The 26,820-nt window shown below is 42.1% G+C and overlaps 3 protein-coding genes across 4 annotated transcripts in view; 2 read left to right on the top strand and 1 right to left on the bottom strand.

Moving 5' to 3' along the window:
- The window catches only part of LOC116842603, a 106,632-nt gene extending 98,827 nt beyond the window's left edge, over nucleotides 1–7,805 (top strand). The window contains exons 10-21 of the mRNA XM_032812029.1: nucleotides 553–782; nucleotides 3,588–4,113; nucleotides 4,361–4,531; nucleotides 4,748–4,952; nucleotides 5,048–5,249; nucleotides 5,437–5,673; nucleotides 5,773–5,911; nucleotides 6,153–6,519; nucleotides 6,740–6,952; nucleotides 7,165–7,305; nucleotides 7,421–7,485; nucleotides 7,610–7,805. Coding sequence (XP_032667920.1) covers nucleotides 553–782; nucleotides 3,588–4,113; nucleotides 4,361–4,531; nucleotides 4,748–4,952; nucleotides 5,048–5,249; nucleotides 5,437–5,673; nucleotides 5,773–5,911; nucleotides 6,153–6,519; nucleotides 6,740–6,952; nucleotides 7,165–7,305; nucleotides 7,421–7,485; nucleotides 7,610–7,724 — 2,611 coding nt within the window. The 3' untranslated portion in view covers nucleotides 7,725–7,805. The remainder of the gene's footprint in view (nucleotides 1–552; nucleotides 783–3,587; nucleotides 4,114–4,360; nucleotides 4,532–4,747; nucleotides 4,953–5,047; nucleotides 5,250–5,436; nucleotides 5,674–5,772; nucleotides 5,912–6,152; nucleotides 6,520–6,739; nucleotides 6,953–7,164; nucleotides 7,306–7,420; nucleotides 7,486–7,609) is intronic.
- Nucleotides 7,806–8,834: 1,029 nt separating this feature from the next.
- The window catches only part of LOC116842700 (kinesin-like protein KIF2A), a 50,405-nt gene continuing 32,419 nt past the window's right edge, over nucleotides 8,835–26,820 (top strand). For both annotated transcript variants that reach the window (XM_032812273.1, XM_032812272.1), the window contains exon 1: nucleotides 8,835–9,674. In XM_032812273.1, the coding sequence (XP_032668164.1) occupies nucleotides 9,608–9,674 (67 nt within the window). In that variant the 5' untranslated portion in view covers nucleotides 8,835–9,607. The remainder of the gene's footprint in view (nucleotides 9,675–26,820) is intronic.
- On the bottom strand, nucleotides 16,877–18,673 carry LOC116842705. Its single transcript, XM_032812282.1, has 2 exons — nucleotides 18,447–18,673; nucleotides 16,877–17,684 (listed from the first exon to the last, which is right to left on the bottom strand). The coding sequence occupies exons 1-2, from the start codon at nucleotides 18,494–18,496 to the stop codon at nucleotides 17,399–17,401; spliced, it is 336 nt and encodes a 111-aa protein (XP_032668173.1). The 5' UTR covers nucleotides 18,497–18,673; the 3' UTR covers nucleotides 16,877–17,398.

Below are 26,820 nucleotides of genomic sequence, written 5' to 3'. Positions count from 1 at the left end.
AGAGAGAGAGAGAGAGAGAGAGAGAGAGAGAGAGAGAGAGAGAGAGAGAGAGAGAGAGGGAGAAGGAGAGAAAGATCGTCGCTCCTCCGCTGATGATATTGCGTCTTGGTTTATCTCCCGCGACGCGTCGAACGCCGTGGCGAACGCTGTTCCTTGCGCCCGGTCTGGTCCTGCGCCTATATACGGACTATGCTAATATTTTACTAGATCCATACTCGCGGCGGCGCGTCGAAATAGGCGTTCGCCTTGGCGTTCAGCGCGTTGACAGCAGAGGCGTCACGTGTGCTCAACCGACGCGACAAAATATTGATTACCTCCGTGAACCATCTAGAATCTTCTTCTTCCCGCGGCCGTTTCCTTCGACGTAAAGACTAACGCGAGTCGTGTACGACGCGCGAGTCACTTCGAATTTGCACAGGAGGGCTTTTCAAGCTGTCGTTTGACCGGCCGCGTTCTAGTCGGCGGCGCGACGCGACGCGATGATGAAACTTCCCGAGTCGCGAGTCGTTCTCTGCTGATGCCAAAGTAGGCAGAACGGGAGTCAGGGGGGAGGGAGAGAGTGTCGAAACGGAGCGAAAAGAGTAAGAAACGGTTAACTAGGTCGGCTAGCCCAGAACGCAGCGAGGAGGCCGCCAGCTCGGAGGACGAGAGCCCGGTGGAGCCGATCAAGCAGGAACGAAGCCCTATGAATGGCTTCGTATTGAGCGCAGTGCAGCCTTTCGTGAGGGAGAAGAGCTATCGACCCATTTCCTTCAATCCGCAGTCACCTCCGCCTATACCGAGTTAGAGGCCGCTCATTGGATCTTGAAAAACAGACTACACTCGAGATTCTCCGACGAAATCCTCCGTGGAAAATCGAACGCCTTACTTTTCCTTCACGTACACGAAATATCGGATTCGAAAGGAGGAGTGTCGCTCTCCTCGTGGACCTTCGGCGCGTATTCCATATAGATTTATCTGAACCAAAAAATCGTTCGACAGCGTTCGTAGAATACCGATGTTTCGAGTACGTACAGCACGAGTCTCCAGATTCGTTCAACCGGCGCGTTTTGTCAAAGAGATCTTGCGCGATAGAAATTTCTCGAACGACTCAATCGGAGAAGAAATAGTTCTCTATGCGACGTAGAAAGTGCTCTTCGAGTTTCTTCTGTGTTTTCCCGTGCGAGTGTATATAATGGATCGTCGTGAGAGACAGCGCGACGTAGTAATCGTTCATCACGCAACATTATTGTACGTGGAACTAATGTCAAGTAATACTCTATGGTGTGTAACAAATAACACGATCTAACTCCTAACCAAATGTGTTCCGTACGACTCTCGGTCTACGTCCATCTACTATTTATGTTTGTCATATAAGCATTAACAACAAAAACAAGAGTGGAATCAAAGATCATAAGCTTGTATGCGCGCACGCGCGCGTGCGTGCGTGCATGCGTGCGATGTCGTTTTATAACCAGTTTTATGAAACCACGCCGTCGGAGAGAACCAGTAATACCGGGTACATTACTCAACAGGTTTAGGGCAGTATTTTGTAATTATGTACAGATAACAATTGTGCAGGCGAACTGCAACTATTTGCTCATGTAATGTAATCAAACAAAGGATAACGTTGTTAATTAGTGCTGTGTGAATTTCTTTCTCATCCCTCACCCTTCACGCGTGCGATGTCGAGAGAGAAAGAGGGAGATTTGAATTTATATCTCGTAGAGTGAACTGTCGATTTCAATATTGTTTTGTTGGTGTGTTCTCTTAATCGACCAGAGATTAGCATGTTTCATTTTTAAAGCCAGAACGAGGGTGACATTAGTACGGGCAGTTTTATTAGTTTTTAAGTCAATTATTCTCAATAAATTGCCATAAAATTAACATGACATACAACCTATTCTATGTCGTTTATTTTTACGACTATTCATTGACTATCAAGGGAAAACGATAGTTTTTTGGACATTTTATAAGTATGCTTAAGCAATCTCAAGTGTTTTTTCATATAAATGTTATTTTGAGATGATGCGCAAAAACTTTCAGCGTGTTATTTCCCGCTTCCAACATCCAATATAATTACTTGCAAGTATCTAGAAGTTTTAACTTCACATTGTTCCAACAAGTCTCAAAGATATGCAACTTAGGGACTTTGAAAATCCAACGTGTGCGCACTGTTACACTGCAATGTGGCAAGAGTCCATTTTTAGTCGATTTTTAATCCCAGAAGTTGTAACATTGGGCGCATTCAGTAGAAAAAGCGCTCAATGAGCAATCAACGATTATTGGTTCTTGCTATTAGATCCCTAAATCTAGACCAATTACATTGACAAATTACTCAACTGTTGTGCAACTGTTGAGTTTGCTGAATGCAGCCATTGTTATACGCTGTTTGGGAGACATCAAGACTGGAGTAAAGGATGGATTCGTCGAAGTTTCTGAGGAACGTCGCGACTCCTCCCTTGGCTAACATGTAGGTTACTCGATCAAATTAATTTAAATCAACGTAATAAGCGGCAGGCTTCCCTACGAGAGTGTTCTTTACTTCAGCCAAGTGGAATTCGAGTCGATACTAAATGAAAGCAGCAGCGACGAGGAGGAGTCAGGCGTGCGAAGCGTCCCGACGTCGCAAATCCAGCGGAACGAGTCCAGCTCTATCACGCACTTCGAGAATCTTCCCGATAGAGACGAGGCTAGTATTAAGAGCGAGAATACACGCAAATTGCGGCGTACATGCACGCGAGGAAGTAATCACTTCAAAAGTCCAGTTTCAACGAGATGGTTCGAGAATTTTGCCGATAGAGGGGCAAAACTAGTGTTTAAAAGGAAAGGGAGAAAAAGTGCAGAATGTACGCGCGCGGAAGTAATAGATTTCAAATATCTCGATCGCTCTTTAACGTTCTACAACGTCACGTTCTTGCGGTCACTCGTTTCTCCGTTCATCGGTTAATTTCATCAATACTCGGTTTCAGCGTAATTAATATGACAGCGACGGTAATTGCGCGGAGAGAGCCGGCAAGTTGCTGTCGGCGAAAAAATGAGATGTGAATTCAGCGAGACACGAATCGCGATCGCTGGCAATACGTCCGCCTTTCCTCGCGCGTGACTTATCTCATAGATAAACTAGAGTCATATTCCTAAACCATCAGAGGTCGTAATGATTTCGCAAATATTGCTAATTAAAGGATCATTTTGTTTATTTCTTCGAAGTCTCAAATTAGTATTGGAATTATTAAAGGCACAGATATAATTGGAAATTATATGGAGAGAGAATTGTATAGTAAAAATTACGGTAGAACTTTGTAACCGAGAAACAGAATCGACATTCTACTTCTCTATTCTTTCATCTCACTTCATGTTATTTATATTTTAGAAACTGAAATATATACTATTCAAACACTTGCTAAGTTTCTAGCGAAATTTGCTATGTTTCTTAGCAAAATAGACCTTACAGTTAATTTTTCTCGGCTGCTAAAAACATAGTAAAATTGAAAAGAATTTGTATAAAGAAAGAAAATTATAATATTATCTTGGTGTATATGCTGGAAACATAAAAATCAAATTGACGCACCGGCCGATAATGAGTTAATTCCCGCAGATCATTTTGGCTATGATCTGGTCGAACAATCACTTGGGTGCGGCCTACTACAACATTCTCACGTCCGAGTTGTCTGTGATGGATGACACCTACGACGATGGCGTTTACTTCAACATCATGAAGGCATTGTACAGACAGTGCCAGCCGCGCTACGTCATCACGATCTCCGGCACGCCCGAGGAGTTTCTCGCCGCGATCGAGGCTCTGGTAACGTCGGAAACGACGTCGAGCGATCCGAACATGTCGACGAGCAGCAGCGATGGGTCGGCGGGGGTCTCACTCAAAGTGATGCGGAAGAAGGAGCACAGCTTCGACAGATGCTATCACAGGGTGCGATGCCTTAAGCTCCAATCGGAACCGGCGAACGCCAACAACGTCGAGAGGCTTGTCTTCCTGCAGGGTCTATTGAACTTCAAATCGGTCGTCATGATCCACGCGTTGGGTCTACTCTTGATCTACGTCGATCACCATTGGGCCAATCTCGCGTTGGATCCTTCCGGCAAGCCCAACTTCGTGTCCTTGACTAGCGTGATGTTGTGAGTCCCTTCGCGTTTTATTCGTTCCATTCACTCATCAACGGGAACATTAATTTATTGAATTATATACTTTTTTTGTTAAGTCTTGTTAAGTTTTGTTAAGCGATGAACATTGTTAAAGTCTGGTTTATTATATTTCCCTATTCGATGCAAATGATTCCTTTTTCTAAACATTTTACTTTTCATTTTATTATTCTGAAATGTATGCTGTATTTTATTTTTATGGATGCGAACGGGGGACTCATAGACGCGATATCGTCATGATGGACGACGATACTTACGAGGCGTTAAATATCGTGCACGCCAGACACCATCCGAGCTTCTTCAAGTGTGGCGACGTAGCGTCGAAGAAGCAAAGCAGCAGTCTTTTTACCCTTTTGAATCGTTGCCAATCGCGTCCTGGAGCGCAATTCCTGTGGCAAGTATCGTGCGCGACTCTGCACGATTACGTCATATATATTTATACAGAGCTGCGTCACGGCGCCAGTACCAAGACGCGATCTCGATTGCAACGTGTCGATTAAAATTAATTAGACTTAATCATCGTAGGATGATTTTTGTTACTCTCTTTTGCATTATATATCTCTCTTTCATGCGGCGAGCTTGATATAAAAGCGAAAATATGTTATTGCAGGAAGACGCTCCGACATCCTACAAGGAACGTCGAGATTCTTAACGCGAGACTTGAAGTGACTGAATTCTGTCTGAAACCGGATAACCAGAGTACCGTTGAAACTTTGACGTCGTGTTTGAAGCACCTGTATCGTTTGACTAATGTCACTCTGGATCGATACTTGGTGCAGCAAGCTAAAATCTACGATTGGCGACGTTTGTACAAGGTTCACACGTTTCTTCATTTTTACGTGAATAATTTAGTTACTTGTTCCCGATATTTGTTACACGAGTCTCGTTTTCTTTATGTTTCACGTCGCAGACGGTCTCTTCTATAACTTACATCGCCGACATATGCGAGAAGCAGCGCAACAAAGTAAGACTGTTCGGCAAAATCGTCGACAGCGTCACGAACGATGTACGATATGTCAAGTATTTCCTCGAATACTTAGTGGATTTCAGCGCCAAAAAGTCCGAGAACGATTTCATCGTTCGACCGAACGTCGATTCGCATTTGGATAAGTGTAAACTGATTCTTATCATTTTCGCATAGCTCGATACGTCGCTAATATTATTTTATTTTTCTTAGAAGCAACTTTTTCAATTTTTAATGTCTGATGTATTGTATTTTCCTAAAATCGTCTGGTCGCGTATTTTGCACGCACTCAAACGACGTCCAAAGTATGAATTACATTACGTGTCAAAACGCAGTGCATCACATGAGAAGCACTTTACCCGAGACGCTGACGCAAATGGGACAGAAAGATCTGCAGGAATACCTTCCGCCGTCGGTGACGACCTGCAAGATGACATACTTACCGAATATCGGATATCTTCTGGCGATTACCGGGTGGAACCCTTCGCCAGGCGAGGATACCGATTTGCCGAATCTGGAGTTTAAATTCGTCAGCAACAACATACGATACTACAAGAGTCCCAGCGCTAAAGGTTTTCTTATTCCATATCTTCGACAATCATTTGAACTTGAGCGTTTCAGATCCCTTAATCTTTCCTGTCGTGCAATCATATCGATTTCATCGGTTTCAGAATTGGACGACACCATCGGCGACATACTGTTAAGAATAAATAAACGAGAGAGTTACATCATGCTGAAACTTATGAAATACATAAATAAGCACGCCGCGTCGATCTTCAGCGCGATTCAATTGTGCGCCGAATTGGACACGTGAGTGATCGACACTCTTATGATTTTTTTTTAAAGGGAAAACATGATGTCGGAAAATAAATGTATTAACGAAGAGCCAAAGTGACTCATTAAATCTCAACATGCCATCGCAAAATTTCTTAACTGTAGACAAGATAAATAGATCGAACAAATAGCAATTTTACATTTAACGAGACATTCAAGTCGATAAAACAGAAATAACTTCTGAGATGCGTGTATCTTACGTCCTCGACGACTACAGATTGCTGGCGTTTTGCGTGGTCGCGCAAGAACATAATTATGTGAGACCATGCGTGGTGGAGCAGCAGATCATAGCAGTGGAAGAGGGTCGACATCCCCTACAAGAATTTGCCACGACGACATTCGTCTGTAACGACATTCATTCCGGAAACGGGAAGAGCCTCGTAAAGATCTTGACCGGCCCGAACGCCTCCGGCAAGAGCACTTATCTCAAACAAGTCGCGCTTATTACATTCATGGCTCACATCGGCTGCTACGTGCCGGCCAAATCTGCTACCATAGGAATAGTGACTCACATTCTCACTCAGCTTACGTCCATGAATAGCGTCGCACTCAATACGAGCACCTTTTTGGAGGATATGCGACAAGTGCGACTCATTGTTCGAGCTTCGAAATTATGCTGAGCACGATTTTTGTTTTTCTTTTTTTTTGTCTCAAGTAATGAATATTTGACGATATTTTTATTTGGTTATTTTATATGTTATTTACAAATTAATTGTTAATTAATCGTGTCTTTGAATGATAAATTTTCGGATAAAGCGATTGGAATTAATTACTATTAATTATTTAATTATCCTTTTTTTTTAGATAAACTCCGCTCTTTACTCATCCACACCGAATTCCATTGTGATTTTGGATGAATTCGGTAATGGTACGTCCGAGGTGAGCGGCTTGTCGTTGCTCGCCGCCGTACTGAACAACTTCATCGAGCGTGGTGTCTACTGTCCACACGTTTTCGTGGCCACGCACATGCATCGTATAACAGATATGTTGCCACGCAATCCGATAATTGAAGAACAGGTAAGATCGCCTTTATTCCATAAATATCGATGTATACACAAAATAGACAATTTTGGTAATAAATGATAACGTTGTTAACATTTTTAATTCACGTAGTCACGCTTACATCTAAGTGAAAAGCCTTTCCTTTATTCGAATTTGTAAAATAGGAAATTGTTTTATTACACTGAAATAACATCCTGATTTTTCAGTCACGTTGCTTATTATTACAGACCTTCGAATTTATTACAAACGACGACGGCACCGTGGCGTATCTTTACCGTCTAACTAGTGGACACGCGACACGTAGCTTCGCACATGCAGCTGCACGAAGCGCAGGTTTGGACGAGGAAGTAGTCAAGCGAGCATTAGAGGTTAATTTAGTTAGATTAATTCTATGTTCAGTTACTACATGCAAATCACACACATACGATTATTCTCGATTATTCTTTACCGTGAGAACGCTTCGTCATAAAACGACTTTTGCAGGTGTACGACAAGTTTAAGGCTGGCGAGCTACCTTCACGACTACCGGCAGCGCAAAGACAAGAGGAGTAAGAATATTTTTATTTGATAATATTTTTGTAGATCTATAGTAGTTGTGTATAAATTTGCGAGATTGTTGCGTGAACACGTAAACAACATATTCCTTCAATATTGTGCCTTGTAATTTTATAGGACAACGCGCATTATTCAACGGATGCTAGAATCTGATAATTTTGGTACAGAGTTCCTGGAGGAGTTAAAATTGTTGATACGACAATTCATGGAACCAGGTACGAGGAAGTTTTAAAAATCCAGATTTTTAAATAATACATAGCCTAAGAAATAAATGTATTAAATTAAAAGTCGCGTTAGATATAAATTTAATATATTTAATATGCCATTTGTACACACAATGCAATAAAATATTTAATAACATCATTGAGTTTTTTATTATATGTTATTATTTATTGTAAAGATTTCGAAATTAATAAAGGTAAAAGATTAAAAATTGTAACAGGTCATTTAGCCAAGACATAAACCCTATTTAACCAAGACGCGAACCTAAAAGTTCAGAGCCTAAAAGTTCAACGAATTTCATATGCGACACTGTTAGATGGCGCCAGGCAGTTCAATAATCACAATTTAATAAATTTAGCCAATCGACTATTATTAGTTCTAAAGTCTCCGCTACGAGCCGCCACTATTCGTCGCGACTAATGAAATCGTAGTACAACTCAATCACTAGTCGGACGGATGTTTATTTTTATATAATATAACTCAATAACAGATCAGAGTTTTTTATTTTTGCATTGCACAAAGCAACAGCATATTGAATAATGTTTCTATTCTTGAATAATACAATTTAACGACAAATGCAAGAGATTTTTCAAGTAATACAACTCAACGACAGATTAACCTGGCCTTTATTTTCAATTAACGCGACTTTCGTATTTCAAACTAATAAGATATAATTAATTCAAATAACGCAGCACGTAATGCAGCGGAACGCATGTCGCGCGGGAAAGAGGGATGCGAAAGTTGATCGACTAACAACTTTCACAAAAATGCAAATACAAAATGACAGGTTGATTGATTATTCTGTCTTTCCTTATCGCACGTTATAAAGCATTCGCCTCGCGGTGTCCTCTTTGCAGGCGCTGTTAAATATTATCACGAATTATTTACTCATCAAACATCAAACGGTTGCGACAAATGGCTGTAAAAAAATGTATCATTTAATTTTGACGTTTTCCAGGTATAATCATACATCAAAGATCGACATTCGTTTTGATCTATCATTTACTGAACATCGCGTCATGTTTTCATCGTCGCCCCCGTCGCCCCCAGGTTGCGCCGCTCTCTCTGATAGCGCCCGTGATTTCGCGCGGCCAGGTGGCGCGGCGGTCGACTCGCGCCGGTCGGAGCTGGCGTTCGCAGTCCTTCCGTTGTCAATAACGGACACTGGCAGTATCCCGGCATAAAAGCGAACGGTCGTCCTCGCGCGAGAGACTAGCCAACGGCCGTGCCGTGATTCGGCTGCTACGCGGACGGATCGTCGTGTGTGTATGTGCCGTGCGCGCTCGCATTGACCGCTTGACTCGTCGGCGACGACAACGACGGGGCCGAGGACGGGACGACGACGACGACGACGACAACGCGTTGTTGCTGCTCAGGTGCGTACGTTCGTCCGGGAGACGAGAGCCGCGGCTAGATTACGCACGGACCTGCCTTGGAGTCGAGGAGAGGAGTGCTCGCAGTACTTGGGACAAGAGAATTTGCGACGAGGGACGGCTAGAAAGGGAAGAGAGCAGCTGAGTGAGCGAGAGAAGGAGCGAGATAGATAGACAGATAGAGGAGGCGGACAGAAAGAGAAACAAGGACGCAGGAGAGCGCCGTCGTCGAGAGGATAGGGAACGACGGAGGAAGAAAGACGGAACGAGGGGTGACCGGTCGACTCGCCACGCGAGTTTGAATACGAACGTAACTGTCAACCGTCATCGCGCGAGAAAGAGAAAGAGCGTGTGTGTGCCTCCTTATCTCGTTCGTCCTCCTTCTCTCACGCACGCTCGTTAATTCGTTCGTTCGAGCTGCGCGAGTGGATTAATCAGCCGCGTGCGATCATCCCGCTGCGGTGGTAACGGAAGCCGGGCGCGTTTTATGGTGCCGATCGCGGTGCGTCGGACCGACTAAATGACCATGGATCACGGTACGTGCAACATCGACGTCGGCTGCAGCATAAACATCCAGAGGACCGACGGTGAGTGCGCCAACATTATTATGCCGATACGATGCGTTAGTGCGTGCGTGTGCTAGACAAGGAGGAGCGCGCGCGCGCGTCTCGCAGCCGCAGTCGCGCCTTCTCTTTTTAGCTCGCGGTCCCTCTCGCGCGCTCCTTCTCTCCTGTTTCCGTCTCCGTCGCGTCCTGTGCTGCTTGTCGCGCTCCCTCCTTCTCGCACGCGCACTGCCTTTATTCGCTCCGATTTCCCTTGTTCCTATTCGCCTTCGTCTCCCTTTATCTACGGTTCCCCTTCTGCTCCGTCTTCTCGTCGGTCGGTCGGCGCGATCGCTCGAGATATTCTCGCTCGTTCGCCGTCCGTCCTTTTCGCGCGCGGCTTTTTCCGTCTTATTCGCGCGCGCCGCGTTCACTTTGCTGTAGTTTCCTTCCTTCTTTTCCCTTGGATGACCTCACACGCCGCTTCTTCGCGTTCTTTTCGTTCTTCTCTATTATCACGTCTTGTAGTTCTTCTCCGTGCATTTTTTCTTCATTCCTTATTCTCGTCTTCCTCCCACCCCGCCTCCGCTCGTTCTTTACTCTCCTTCGCTCCGTCTCTGCCCCTTGTTAACTTCAACTCACTCGCTCGTGCGTTTTTCCGCGGTCGCTGTCACGCGGATGCGAACGTCGATCGTCGCGCGTGGGTTCCCCGTCGCCGTAGTCCTCGTTGTGGCTACCTTCTACCGATCGGTCCCGTCCGAACTTGCGTTTCCATATACGGGGAAATTCGTGCATGGCCACTGCTCAACTCGTTCGTGCCTTCGTAGGTCACAGCGCAACACTCGTGTTTGTTTTTCGTTTTTGTCGCGATTTTGTTACAGTGCTCTCTCCCATACCGTCGTCCTTAACGTTTGTAGCGAATGTAAATAGAGTACCTCGGAGCCGCCTGGTTTGACATAGCGATAACGAAAAAGTTTCTCGAGGAAATTTCAAGCTAATTCCGTCGCGAGCAATGTTCATTCCCGAACCTTGACGTTACGGCTTCTCGCGAGTTATAAGCTCGCGACTCTAGCATATCCGAATTGCTCCGAGCGGGCGTAATAACGGACGTTTCGAAGCCGCCGATCGAGCCGTAAGACAGCACTTCCTTTCACCGCGCGCGTGTTGTTCCCGACATGTAGAACGAGACCGAAAATCTCGCGAATTTCCAGCACGAGCGAGTCGCGTTCTCGTTAGCGTAATCGAAAAGCGGAAGTCCGTACCGATGGCGTCACGAAACGAAGCGTTGTTTTGAATTAATCTATAAAATACTGACCTACTTCTCGCGATGTTTTATACAATTGCATACGAAGAAGAATTGTTTATTAATGTTCAACAAATATATATTTATTATATTCTCTTGGTGTCTCAAAGATTAAGAAGGAATATTTTACATGCCGGGGTTGAGAAATTAATAAGACGTTTTTAATAATTTTAATAATTTTAAAATTACAATGGGAAGCTGTTAGATTTCCCTTTCGCCAGGAACCTGAACGGGTATCTACATTTGCAATCACGAATTCTCACTGTGAATGCCGCATTGTGTTCTCTGCGGTGCCAAAGAGCGGAAATATTAGGTCCAAAATTGACGTCACTGACGTATCTACGCTCGTTTCTATTGATCTCGCGATTGTTTATACATATATGACACGCGCTATCGATCATTCGGTATACCTATACCGGTGCACGTCGTCGGAATATTATCACGTCTTTGGGATTGCTACCTGCGATTCATGTTAACAAAGAAATGAGTCTAATCCAAACTGCGATCAAGATAAAGCGAGTCCTGTAATCTTTCGTATGCTTTATCAAGATAAAATATTGTCAGAAGAGCATGGCAACTTTGGTCGGTATTCATAGATTGTGAGTTATTTAAAATCTCTGATTAATTACAAATGTGCGCGTTTATGAACAGTCATAAGAAAGATTTGGCAACCATCATACTGAGAAAAAACCTAAAACTTTGTAAAAATAATTTCTAAATTGTGGAATATGAGAGAGAGGATATTTTTTGAAACATCATAATGTTATAAAATAAAATACTATGAAATTCCATTTAACATTTTATCAATATCTAATATAGTTTCAGAAAAAAATGTATTATATATATAACAAAAATTATGAAAGAAACTATTTCTTTTAGAATTTTTTTCTATCCCTGAAAACAAATTTTTTAGTCAAAATAGCAAATAGCTATTTTATTAGATGTCTTATTTAGCAAATAATTATTATAGCAAATAGCTATTTTATTAGATGTATTATTTAGCAAATAATTATTATAGCAAATAGCTATTTTATCAAATGTCTTATTTCCGCAAAAAGTTTCAAGTGTTTCACAATTTCACAACTGTCAAAGTTCCTTCGTAAGTCAGGAAAATGAAAGAAAAGAAGCGGCAGAGGAAGGAACACTATCTGCAATAATTCAGTTATATTAGAATATACACGACACTACATATTCACGGTCGCCACGAATCAACCTGTCGACCTTCATTCCCCTAAAAGCCCGGCAAATGTTCTCGAGTTCGTAAATCGGCCAAAAGTTCGGTCAGTAAACCATCTCTCTCTTTCTCGAGTCCTGCTCGAGGAAGCTACGAGAGGCGAGCACGTGGGCGAACATATATCTTCCGATATTTAATTCAAAGTGCGAGCGATGGCCGAGTCGGTGGTGCTTATCAACTATAGACGAGCCGGCCACGTATTGCTCGGTGCAGCTTGCGCTTCGGATGCACACTCATCGCTCACCGTTACACGTTCCCGTCCGTTCGTGAAGCGGCGAGCACGGCGCTTCATGGGGAGGGCCGGCATAATTGATCCGGCAGCCTGCGCCTCCCGCTCCCAGACAATACTTACCTTTCGGCCTGTGCGAAAATATTCCGCGTAAGTAAACGGTCTTAGACGCGGTGGCGGTGACCGCTTGCCGTGTCGACTTCTGCACCGTTGAATGCTTATCAGGGCATTCATAATTCGCAAGAGATTCCTAGCTGGCCGCGCGGAAACTCTCTTTCGCTCCCAGTGAGGTCCTCGTCCCGTTCGTAATCTCTTTCTTACAGCATTCAACACGCTGCCTGTCAATGTAATCAATGTAATCTATGTACATATATCCAATCCGTGTAAGCTAAACATATGAGAATATTACTTCCTCTCTTCTTCGGGTTTGGAGCGTGTCTTTCTTGTATTTGGTTCCGATATTTCGTGAACATTTCAGTTCACTTCTTCAGGGAGCAGAGCGACAGGGAGTGGGAGCAGCTTCAGTCGCCCTGTTCTTTGAAGAAGCAAACTGAAATATTCACGAAATGTCGGAACCAAATACAAGGAAGACGCGCTCCAAACTCGGAAAAACGAGCGAAATATTGGACAACACCGCGAAAACCTAAAATATTGCTTTAATGTGACTTTTATATTTGCTCGCAACAGTTAAGGGGAAAGGAAGTTTATATACAAATAATGAAAACATGGAAATTTATGACTGAAAAGAGACGGTGGAAATTAAAGAATTCCTGGCAGAAAAATACATTCTTCTTAACTTTATTCTTCTGTGCAAAATTGTGCACAGCATCAATACCAGACTTTCGTTATCAAAGTCGAGATATTCATATTTGCATACCCGTCGTGAGTACTCCGGTATCTTCCTCTTTGAATTGTTATTATAGCGTCAAAGTTAGTCACAGGCACCTGATGGAGATTCAGCAGTCAGAGTGGTTAATCTCGGAGGTGTTCCGTGAACCGCTGCTTTAGCTCGCGATTCAGTAGGAATTCCATCTCCTTGCATTCGTATGACCGGACAGCATACACGTATGTGCGGCTTTGCGTTTCGTCGAATGCTTACCGGGGCGTTCATAATTCGCAGAGGCTCTTAAAGGCCGCGCGGGAATTGCTTTATTGTTAACCACTTTACGTTGCGGCACGCATGGGAAGAAATATCGCTGCGCTTTCGAGCGTTAATCCGCGTGTACGCAGCACTTCTTCCCGACCGTCCCGCATCGTAAGACACCGACGGGAATGATCCGGACGTGAGCCGCAAAAATTCCGACCACGTCGCACGAAAAACTTTGCACGAAACGCCGAGCGGAAATACGGAAATGCGAGGTTGCGAAATAAAAGAAACCTTAGGCTTTCTTCGTCTTTGTATTTACCTCTCATGCTTCTGAGAGAGAGATTCTGTTATTATAAAAATCGTTCTACATTAGTTGCAAGAAAGAAGAGTCTCAAGGCCGCAAGAAAATTGACCAATCACAGTCAATTCTTCTTTGATCGTAAGAACGATTGTGATTGGTAAATTTTCTTACGATCTTGCGATTTGCAACTAATGTAGAACCGGTCTTAAGGTCGTTCTACATTAGTTGCAAGCAGTCAATCGCAAGATCGCATTGTCGCAAGGCGCAAAACTCTTGCGATATGAGCTTCTACATTTCAATCGTTGGTCACAGCCAATCAGTGACAAGAATGTTTCATTAACATCCATAAGACTCTGTCACAGGGAAAAGGAACCGATGTCAAGATGAACATGCGGAACAATACTTACGTTTAAATATGGAAGCGAACAAACAAAAACAGACAGGTAAAGTTGACGCTAATAAACCTATATATGCGGAGCTCGACACTGATTGGTTGTCGCAACATCGCAGAGGCGCAAACTTTGGACTTTGGCAAACCTTATGATTACTGCTTGTGACTAGCTTACAACCGGAAATAGTGCTGCTTGCGATCATGCGATTGACTGCTTGCAACTACTTTTGATACGACTTTTAGATACGACTGCCTATCTTTGCTGTTATTAATGTTCTTTTTTTATAATATTACATCTACTTAGATACTACTGATCCACTCTCTAGGTTTCTTCGAGTGAGATCCCACTCGAAAAGTAGAGTAACAACCGCGTCACTTGAAGTCGAGTGACTTCACTCATACTGAGTGGATGTGCTCCATCACGAAATATTCACCCAAGTAGCCCTAGTCTTCCCTATCTCCCAAAGACTCTCTTTTATTGGAATATTCCAAGTTTTACAAAATCCCACGGAAAAGAGGGCGAAACTTGGCCGCACTCTACACTGAGAGAAAAAAATAGTTGGAATAACTATAATCTCACTATATTTTATAGTTCGTTTTGGCCTCAAACATATATTTATAGTTCATCTAAACATGAAGATAGTAGAATGAACACAGATTTATAGTCACCATCTTATTATCTCTATATATATATGGTAAAGCACCTTTTGGGAATATAGTTACATGTACCTATATTTGCCAAATATTCCAATTGTATTGACTATATAAAATAAAATCCGTTTTTTGTAGTTTTTATATGTGATAAAATAAAATCCGTTTTTTGTAGTTTTTATATGTGATTTTTCGTCACACTTATGTGGCAACAGATCTACCTAAAGTTACACTCAAATTTTCACGTTACATTCTTTATGATACATTACTTCGATATTGCAAAATGAAATTTACCGAAACGGATGGAACTTTACTCGGCAAATAATTCACCGGAAATAAAAGAATATATCTTTATTTCCGATATGAAGATAAGTTATTTGCCAAATAAAATTTATCTGAGATAAACGGAGTGTATGAAATTATGAGAAATTAATTTCTCTTACCATTCAATATTTGCCACCTTACTATATTTTTTATTTCAAATAATTATAATTCTTGGTAAAAATTTTCCACGAATCAGTTGTACTTTGCTTATATTGTAAATATTACAAATATTATGGTAACATTTACTATAAAAATTATATTCCTAACTATAATCTTTTTACTATGCAATTATAGTTCCAAATGTCATACATTTTTCTCTCAGTGTATGTTCTAGCCACTCTCTAGGATCCTGCGGAAAATTTCGGCTGCATGAAACCTGGACACCCCTGACACAGGCCTGATCTCATTCCCTTGACATTTTGCGATAATGCCCGGGAAACTTTCAGTAAATGAAAGTATAAAACTGATCGTGCCTTCTTGTCAGTTCAGTCAGTGGGGCACATTTACCTTGCGTTCTCACGGCGCGCACCTGGCCCGAAACGCGATCGAGTCGCGAGTGAATCAGACACGTTACCACCCTCGTCGGACACTTCGGGCGTTCACGTATACATGTTGCGAACGCGGCGCGATCGATATCAAGCGATGGGTGCTTCGTCGGACAGCCTCCTACATAACGTATATAACAGGCGACTCTCGAGAGGCGCGTTTTTATTTTTCGCGAGCGCAAGCGAATTCGTTGCATTTCCCCGGCGCCTTGTGAAGTGTCCCGACACGATTAATTCTCTGGACGGGCGCTGACGTGATCTCGAGTCGAGAAGCCTTCGCGCGATTCCCGCTTGACTCGAAGCGACGTAACGATACGAAATCAATCGTATTATTTCGTTGAAGAGAGGAGGAAGGATGGCGAAGGAAAGAGAGAGAAAGAGAGAGAGAGAGTGAGGGAAGGGGGAAACAACGTTATTTATAATGTCGTCCGTCATGAGTCGTACATGTGTCTGGGAACTTCGATTATTTCATACTACGTGTTACACACTTTGCACAATATTAGCCCGCCAACGCGGAATATTTCTAAGGCTTCCACCCGTCCTTGGGATTCGAATCGTGAGACAGGCTTTGTCGCCGTTTATTCGTTCTCCGCGCCGGCGAACCGCTGACATTTCAATAAACATACACTCCGTTTATCTCAGATAAATTTTATTTGGCAAATAACTTATATCTTCATATCGGAAATAAAGATATATTCTTTTATTTCCGGTAAATTATTTGCCGAGTAAAGTTCCATCCGTTTCGGTAAATTTCATTTTGCAATATCGAAGTAATGTATCATAAAGAATGTAACGTGAAAATTTGAGTGTAATTTTAGGTAGATCTGTTGCCACATAAGTGTGACGAAAAATCACATATAAAAACTACAAAAAACGGATTTCCGAAGCTTTTATATATAAAAAAAATATTGTAATAAAAATTGCGATAAAATTTGGATCATACTAAATTATGACTGAAATTGTAATTATGATTAATAATCAATTTAAATTATACAATAATTCATAAATTCCTCTCCTCTAAATTTTAACCGATTTGTTTTATTTACTTGAATTTTTATTATAAAATTATTGTAATTATGTTAATTAATACATGAATGTTTTTTTATATCGTATATTTGAAGATAAATTGTAAAATTTTTCATTTCTATAATTTATATTATGTCAGTACATGTGTCTGTACGATGTTAGTAAAATCCAGCTTTACAAAAAGCCTTGAAAGAAAGAGACACAATTTCAACGTAATTCTTGCTCCAAGAATTTTTAACGTTATTGCAAATTGAATAATTAATTCAGTACAGTATATTATCTCTTCATAAATTGGGTTTAAACAATTGTGGAGCTCTCATCGCCGATTGTCTCACGTCGTGGTGATCATGAAATCTGAGCGCTCAAAATTGCAATGAATCACAAATGACATTGCATCGGCGGAATCGCGCGCGTTCGACGACCTTTGCATCCGCGACATTCAAGATCCGGTATTGCCGCGATCACCACGTTTACCTGGCATATGTGGCGGTGGTGGCCAGGACGACGGGAATCAATCGATTTCCGCTGATCAGTGTGTACAGATCGAAATTGAATTACAAACGTTGTAGGCGACGCGAGTTCTCGCGGTCGACCGCTTCGGGATTAAAGGGAATGGTGCGTTACGCGATATCGCATAAATTCATGTCGCTGCTGGGAACACCGGGAGTCGGTAAATATTTACGTAATAATAGCGCTCGCACGCGTCTCGCCTTCGCCACTTTTATGCAGCCGCGCGCTGCATCGTGCATTCCGCGCGGGCACATCCGTTGGAACGTCGCCCGGAACACAACGGCCCTCAAACTTTAATCCTCCACCATGTTGTCGTGTAATACCGACGATCCGCAAAAAGCTTCCCAAAGATCTCTCGAGTAAGCGGAATAAAGATAAATTGCAATTGTGACATTGCTTCGTAGCGACACATAAACGACGAATCGCTTTCACGGACTTCTCCTCGGCGCAACGTCTGAAAACATTCAGAGAAAAGATTGTTAATTTTTTTCACGAACTATAGTCGGCACCAACAATATTTATCTGTTGTTTTCTGAACCGAAAATATAATAGCAATATAATAATAATTTTATTGGTCGGAGGAATAAAAAAAAATAAAAATAGAAACATGCATATAAAATTATTGACAATATAATAGCTATAATGTAAAAACTACAAAAAACGGATTTCCCGAACCTTTTATAGAAAAAATATTGTAATAAAAATCGCGACAAATTTGGATTATACTAAATTATGTCTAAAATTGTAATTATTATTAATAATCAATTTAAATTATACAATAATTTATAAATTTCTCTCCTCTGAATTTTAACCGATTTGTTTCATTTGTCTGAATTTTTATTATAAAATTATTGTAATTGTATGTTGTATTGTAATTATAATTGTAATTATTACAATTATATACTATAATAGAAGACATCCCAACAATATGTAAAGAAGAAATTGCTAAATCAGTTAAATAACCATTACAATTGTAATTGTAATTATTGTACGTTGATTAATGTTTGAATATTTTTTTATATCGTATATCAGAAGATAAATCGTAAAATTTTTCATTTCTATAATTTATATTACGATGTCAGTACAATCCAGTCTTACAAGAAACCTTGAAAGAAACACAATTTCAACGTAATTCTTGCTCCAAGAACTTTTTACCGTGTATCTATATATAATTACTTTCTTTTAAATTAAATTAGTAGTTTCCTAATTGCCTTACCTTGCAATTACAGTCGCGAATACTATTCTTTTCTCAGTGAAAAAGTCCATGTCATTCTGTCCGCCTCTCGCTCGGGGTCCGCGGAAAACACGTTTGCACCGCCGATTCGCTCAAAGGGAGGCACCAACATATCCGGTATCGACATGTTCGATACCTCGTTCCACACGCGCGTGTGTGGCATCGCGAAAGGCCTCGCGAAAGGCATCCCCCATCACCGGCTCGCTCGCGCTCTTTTGCAAGACAATCGGCACGGTTTTTATTTACGCGTTCTTTGCCATTTGAATGAGTCAGACCGGTCGCCAAGAAAGGCGAGGGTTCCGCCAATAGCGGCCGGTCGGTTACACGCTCTTTCTCTCTCTCTCTCTCTCTCCTTCCCGCGCAGTTAAATGCGTGTCGCGAGGAGCTTTTTATCGTACCATGTATAATACACAAGGATCGAATCGGCCACCTCGTAATTGCCGATAATTGCGCCGGCAATCCAGAACACGCCGCGTCGCCGGAAGCGCGTCGATCATCGGCTTATCGTGCTGAACGTCACTTATCTACCTTCACCCCAAGTCGCATGCCACCGTGTCCACTTTTATCGCCCTCTATTTTTACGCAGCGTACAGCTATACGTACACGCACGTCTTAGCGTTCCTCTCAAGCATTTGCCAGACTCGGTCCTTACGTGTCTAATGCCAATATCGCACGACGGAAGCGAGCGTTCGAAAAATACGGTGTGTTGCTCCGGGAATTAACGTGAGATATATTCTGAGAGAAAAGATATCTAAGAAATAAAGAATATCTATTCGTAGTAAGTACTACAATAACGTATTCATATATACCAATATAAAACACTTTTCAAGTCACGCAAATATACATTTTCTTCAAACATTAACTTTTCATGAAAGCAATCGTTGTATTTTATTTGAATAAAAGAAATTGGATCTGAACGAATATATAATATCAGTCGAGTAAATCCGTCGAATAAATGTTTCTCATTTTTTATTTTGAGATATATTTTTCCTCGGTTTGCGTCTCTTTTTCAATGAAAGTTCTATTGCCAATAATTTTCTCTGATATAAATCCCGACTGTTCTTTTCTCTGTAAAATTATGCATTCCGAAATAATCATTCGTTTCTCTTTGCGTGTTCCACTCTCGAGTCCACGGCGAGAGAAAGAGAGATAGAGAGATATCAACGCTTGCTGGTTTCACACGCTATCGACTCGATCATCGACGATTTCTTAGCCGCGACACCGCGCCCGAGGTCGCGCTCGCGGATCTCTACGGTCGCATTCGCGTTCGCGCTAAAAGTTTGCGGCTCGACCTTCTCTAATTAGCCGTAATAATTCGTCGCGTCACTCGCGACGATCGCTGAATGAGTCTATTGAGCGTAGCCCCTCCCGCCGCGCTAACGAACGTTTCGGTTCGTTAGCGAACTTACCGGCGGGGCTATTAATTCGCGAGAATTTCTGACACAATTGCCGTGACGCCGGCGCGTGGTTCTTAACGGGCGGCAGCGCGCTCTTACGCGTAACGCACGACTCGTCCTCGATATGTAACGTGGCCGCGAATCCCGCGAGGGAACATTCTCAAACGGGAAAAGCCGCGTGTTCGCGCGTGCAACAATTTTTACGCGATCAGCGGAGTGCGTCGTTGGAGAGCGCGCGGTTACGTCATTAAACCTCGCCGCCGGAGCGAATTAATGATGCAGAGGGAAGGGGAGGGGAGGGATCTCTAGTGCACTTGGAGAAGAAGCGACAAAATCGAGCGACTCCTCTTCAAAGAAATGTCGGACACACTGAGAGAAAAATGTATGATATTTGGAACTATAATGGCATAGTAAAAAGATTATAGTTAGGAATATAATTTTTATAGTAAATGTTACCATAATATTTGTAATATTTACAATGTAAGCATAGTACAACTGGAAAATTTTTATCAAGAATTATAATTATTTGAAATAAAAAATATAGTAAGGTGGCAAATATTTAATGGTAAGAGAAATTAACTATTTTATATAGTCAATACAATTGGAATATTTGGCAAATATAGGTACATGTAACTATATTCCCAAAAGGTGCTTTACCATATATATAGAGATAATAAGATGGTGACTATAAATCTGTGTTTATTCTACTATATCTTCATGTTTAGATGAACTATAAATATATATTTGAGGCCAAAACGAACTATAAAATATAGTGAGATTATAGTTATTCCAACTATTTTTTTCTCTCAGTGTAGATTACGCGTCAGTGCAACAATAAGTTGCGTTGATGTAGTTGCTGACTAAATTCATTGAATCAATTGATAACTTTCTCGTCGCAGCAACGACATATTAACAGTTATTATTAATGATGGAGAAAACATATATCCCGAAAGAGTTAAACGGAAAAAACAATATGGTTGATTCATACAGAAATCTAGTTGTGCCAACCAGATTCAATAGTAAGATACGAAACAACTATTTATGTGGTTGCTGTAACCAAAGAGCAATGGCTGAGTTACTTATGTTGCAGCAGTGATGATACATGATTAATACAAACGCGGCTCATTATACGCGTATATTTATACATTCAGAACCAGTTTTCACATGTATACATCTCTAGCTGTGCGCGTAGTGAATTGCTTTTGTTTTCTAACATCGCTGCTTTGCAATATAGCATTGATTAACTATATCGATATTTAGCTTGTTTATGCAAAATGATCCCCTTACTAATTTCTGGTTGCCATAACCAGATCACGCGCAACTTCATTGATGTAGTTGACACACCAAAGTAAGTCAAGTCACCTATCAATCTACACATAAATATCATATAAATATGTAGAATGATGCAGCTATTTGCTTACAACTAAATATTTTTTGTTAGTGCACCACATCTCTTTTTTCCGTGTAGTAATGGATATATTGGAATATCCGCGTTACACATTTTGGCAATATATTTTTTTATGTTTTATTCGGATATATCGTATCCGGATATCTAAATACCTAGCTCGTTGTACCGTTCTAGAAACATATTTTTGAACGGTAAATTTTTTGTTTATATTTTATTTCCCTCTTTTTCCTGAACCGTTTCGCCGTTAAAACTCCAGAGGTGTAGTACAGACTCGAGTCGCGATTCGCACGGTCGAGCGCGAACGCCACGGTATGCACTGCGCAAGGTAATCGATGCGGGGAGGAAAATTAGGCGAGCGTGCGAAGTGACTCCGCGCCGGCGACGAAAATCAGGCTCGCCTCGTTCGCGTTATTCGGAGTTGCGACAAAGGATCCCTCTCCGTTCGCATTCAAAATCGCCCACCGATTTGCGTCTAGCTGTGCGTAATGCGCGCGCTACTATTGTCCATATTTAAACTGTCTGACCTTCGCGATGCGGATGGAAGTAAAAAAGAAAAATGGCACTGCACGTGTGTGTAGTCAGATCGGGAAAACGCGCGCGATTAAAAAAGTAATGGTGGCCGCTATTCTGTCGCGTGTATGATTCAACGCGCGCCAATTGCACGATCGACGAGGCTCTCTGATCTAGACGAGGTCGCAGGGCGGTTTAACGAAATGCGTGTGTAGGACGCATCGATAAATTCACCTTTCAGTTAGAATTGCAGGCTACAATTAGCCGTAGTTACGCAAGAATGATCTAACTCACATGTGTATGTGAAGTACGTTTTGAGAAAAATGAAAATGAGACTTGACACGATTTAAAAAGTATAGACAGCACTGAGGTTCTTCGCAATCGTTTAAGAAGCCAAGCACGGTCAATTTTTTCTCTTTGGGCGCTCATTGATATGCTTAATAATCCTAAAAAATAATGTAAAAAAGACGCAACTAATAAGAAATGATGCAACTAATAGAAAATGAAAACTGCTTTTTAATTAATTTTAGACGCCCATAAGACTTGGATCTTTTTTATTTTGCGCAGAAAGATGTATAAACTATGGTAAACAAAAGTTCAAAATCATAATTTTTTGTATCATTTTTGTATAACTATGTGGCCAATTTATATATTTTCTTTCTTTTTTTTATATATTTCCTGTATTTCATACATAGTTCAGTCAAAAATTTCGGCTTAACATTTAACTGGGTTGCATCCAATGGAAAATAATTGTTTGTACGACAGAGCAATTGTCGTCGTTGTCATTCTGATCTAAACTACATTCATACACTTCTGTCGTTGAAGGTGGCCGCTTTTCTTCCTACCATCGAAGAAGATCGGATCAATCTTTCCAACTGACCTAGCGTATTTCCATTTTCCCGGTCGGATTCTCCAATAGTTCGAGTCGTATTTTATTCTTGCAACGGGTGAATTTTCATGCATTTTTTCTGAGCTTTTGTTGAAAATTTCGAGATCCATTTCTCCAAGCTCTTGGTAAGCTCCAAATAACAGTTACAGCTGTATGTCTGTCTTTATTTCAAATTAGATCTTACCCTTATACGTGTAGCGCGCCTCGTTGCGATTTCTTTCATCTCGTTTTTAAGGGGCATTCACGGGCAACGCGTCTATTTTAGTGCGCGCTCTATTTCGGCCGCGGTATCTGGAACTTGGTGAGCGACAGTGGACAGATATTCCGCCAAGTAGATGCACTTAAGACGTACCGAAGGCCGAGAATAGTGCGCCGCAGGACGTACGTTTGATTGGCAAGTGGAACACGTTCGTCAATTACGGTCGCGCGACGTCGTTATTAATTGAATCGCGTCAAACGACGATAAAGTGATCGTACGCGAAATACATAAATGACATGAAATAATTGCGCGGGAAAGATGTAAACGTCAAGGAGCCGGGCAGGAAAGAAAGGCGGAGACAGGAAGAGAAACGTTTTGCAAATCGCAATTTATTTATTTAACCTCTTCAGTGGTGATTTAAAACGACTGCACGATCTCATCCAGGATGGGTTTTCTTTAATGAGAGTACTCAGATTTCTTTTTTCTCTACATTGCTGTTTTCTTGGAAGAGTTTTAAAAAATGGAATATATCTAATTTTCATTTGTATTTGTTGTGAATTAAACAGAAACACAAAGTAGTTCAAGTAGATCGAAAAGAGCTTAATACCCAAGCAGAAATTGAATCTAATGATTATCTAGTAACGACACAGAAAAGTTGGGTCTTACATCGCTACTAGCTAGGAATGTAACGCTCACTTCTCCTAGTGACTGTACCAGAAAAATTATCTAGTAGCTAAATACAAAAAAATAATTTGTAACTATAATTGGTATAAGTACTAGACAGTTCTGATATCCAATTTCTATTCAGGATTTACCGATGATTTTCTATCTCGTTACTGTGTAATCTTTTTCATCTAGCCACTATCTATGTAATTGGTATAGTTACTAGATAGTCCTGACATTCAAAAGACTGAGTAGGAATATTTAGCCAGTCACGAGCTAGTGACTGGCTAGAAAAGTTGTCTAGTTATTACTATCTAGCTACTAGTCTTGAAATCTGCTTTACTAGATACATTTTTGCTCGGGATATTTTACCGCGAAACTCTTTCGAGGATACTACATTAAGGAGTGGGAATTTAGTTCTTAAATTGAATTGTACATTTTTGTTTCAAGTGGTGCGATAAATTGTTTTAACGAAAAACGATAAATTTTCATAGAAATTAAACATTTTTATCAAATATTCGATAGAAACACGGTGAATTTTTTTTTCGACGGATATCTCCGTCGAAAGAGGAAATGCGGTTTTGTACTGACAACATGCTAATTGATCTCCTCGTTTCCGCGTGATGATGTGGAGGAAAGCGCGCGTCGCTCTGGCGGAGCGCAGCGAACGCATCTCTGGTGACGTTCTCGCGCATCTCGTCAGTGTTGAGTCGCGGAGCTTCTCCGATGGGTGCTTAATTCGTCGGTTACGTGACCGCAGTGATGACCGTCACGGGACGATCATGATCGCGATACATCGGTAACTCATTGATGCAATCCTGTTCCTCGGATGCGACGAGAGGCAGAGCAGCAGCTGCAGCAGCGTGCGATGCAACAAGTGGCCGACGCGCATTCTGCGCGTAATTCCGCGGTGCGTTACAACCAACGCGCGTCTTTCGACTGCGCGGGCGAAGCGAGTAAAAGTATCGATGACTTAATTTCGTTGACGAACTCTCGGCGGTGTCGCGCCCTCATCGGCTCGTGATCTGGAACTTCGCCGAAGTTCCGATTGCACGATACTCGTCGCGACGTCGAAGCGCAACGTGCTCGATGCGACTTTCGATATTGAACCATCTGGCGAGCTGACGTTGCGATATCGCAGATTCCTCGCGATGAGTCACACGTGTGTACCTTGACGTGAGTTCGAGGGATTCCGGGAGAGCTGCATCAAATGTTGTTACATTGTTATATTATGTCCCGTCAGATATATTTATCGTAATATCAGAGATGCGATCGCGTTCCGAGTCTCATAGTTCGTGCACCCGGCAATCGCATTTTTATTTTTATTTTAATTGAGTCAAATTGAGACGCGCAGTCGGCTGAAATTCGAGAGAAGGTGAAGTGAAAGTCAGCAATGTCGCCCCAAATGTCTGTATCTTCACGATACGTCGGACGAAGTGATCTCAATTCTGATCCTTTAAATGATACTCCCAGAACAGTTTTGCAGTAAAATATTAAATTCTTTTCGATTCACTTGAACTATTGTATTCGTTTAACTCATAGCAAATATAAATTCGATATATATTGTATTCTGTTTTTGAGAATTCGTCAAAGAAAATGTTAATAGAAAACAATAAAGAGAAGTCTAGGTATGCTCATTAAAAGAAAAATCGGCGAGACGTATTTCCGTCGACAATTACGCACTTGCGGATCAACAGATAAGAGAGCAATCCTCTGATAGCGCGACGCGACGGCGGAATTTTCTGAAAAAGACCTTCGCAACACATAACTCATTCTGCGCCCTTCTCGGATTTTGCCACCATCTACGGGAATATCCTCGCGAAATCGGACGTAATCCGCAGCTTCGCTGCCTAATGCGTCCTTGCGGGAACGAGCGCGCTGCTTAAGGTACGCGATCCATTCCGCGTCTACTGTGCACGATAAAAAAGAAAATGCACACACAGAGAGAGAGAGAGAGAGAGAGAGAGAGAGAGAGAGAGAGACATAGAAAGAGAGACTCGCGTAGTCCTTGCCCGAAAGCCGCGCGGAGCCGCTCGAGCCGCGCACACGTGGGCGCCGCAGCCTTATAAGGACGCCCGTAAGGAGCCTCTCTCGACTCACCAAACCTCACCTCGCTTTATCTTATCTTACGTCATTTGCCGCCGTCCCCGTCGAATGCGCTCTAGTGTCTCGCATCCACGAAATCCGGCGCGCTCGCTCACACGCTCGTGCACTCCTGCGTGTAGCCCAAATTCCACTTTCCCTCGTTGCCACAGCGTTATTGCGATCCTTCCTACGCGCACGTGAAAAAGGGAAAGAAGAAGAAGAGAGCGTCGGTGCTCGTCGCTTGGATGAAACCGTAGTGACGCGTTCAAGACCGCAGTGAAGTTGCGCATTGACAGCTTTCCATTTGGCCATATTCACGCAAGAATGATCCAACCCACAAGATCGTGATTTTGGAGTTTCTGTTACCAACAATATGGGTAGTTCCCTATATGTCTCTCTACATAAAACAAAAAGGATCAATGTCTTACGGGCATCTAAAATTAACTAAAAAATAAACAGTTTTTATTTTTTACTAGTTGCATCCTTTTTAGTCATTTTTTGAAGATTAAGCATGTCGATGCACTTGAAGAGAAGAAAATTGACCGTGCTTGACTCCTCGAACGATTGCAAAGAGCCCCAGCGCTATCCTATGCTCTTTGAATCGTGTATCAAATTTTCATTTTTATTTCTCTCGAAACGCGTACTTTATGTGGGTTGAATCATTGTATATGGCCATTTGGTGACATAAGTCGACACATTCTGTGTTTGCTACATATTCAGTGAGCCACTAAGATAGCGTGTTGCATCGTTGTGTCACTAAACGAAAAGCACTCATTAAAACGCGCGCGCGTATTTTCGGAGCGAGTCTTGGTTAATTCCGCGTTGTGTCAATGGTACGATTTAACGAGCTCTCATATATGCTCCTTTACGCGCCCACACGCATGTATTTCGACCTCCTCCATTATCCCCTCATTCTCCTCGTCACCGAGTTGCTTCACAAGGGGGATGGCGATTGGCGAGGAAAATTTGCGTTCCACGATCGTGTCCTCAAGTGTCGCCTACGCCGATCGTCGTCGTCGCCGGTGCCTACGAAACTAGAACAACCGTCCGCCAGGGCTGATAGAAAGTAAAACGACCGACGGAGACAATGGTGCGCGGACGTCTTTTCAAGTGACGTCGTTCTCACTTCGGGAAAACCCGGCGTGCGTGAGAAAGAGAGAGAAAGAGAGAGAGAGAGAGAGAGAGAGAGAGAGAGAGAGAGAGAG

Source organism: Odontomachus brunneus, unplaced genomic scaffold, assembly GCF_010583005.1.
Source record: "Odontomachus brunneus isolate Ranch 3 - 2012 unplaced genomic scaffold, Obru_v1 Obru_scaffold_026, whole genome shotgun sequence".
NCBI lineage: Eukaryota > Metazoa > Arthropoda > Insecta > Hymenoptera > Formicidae > Odontomachus > Odontomachus brunneus.
The sequence above is the reverse complement of the archived record's forward strand: the minus strand, read 5'-3'. Positions and strand labels throughout refer to the sequence as shown.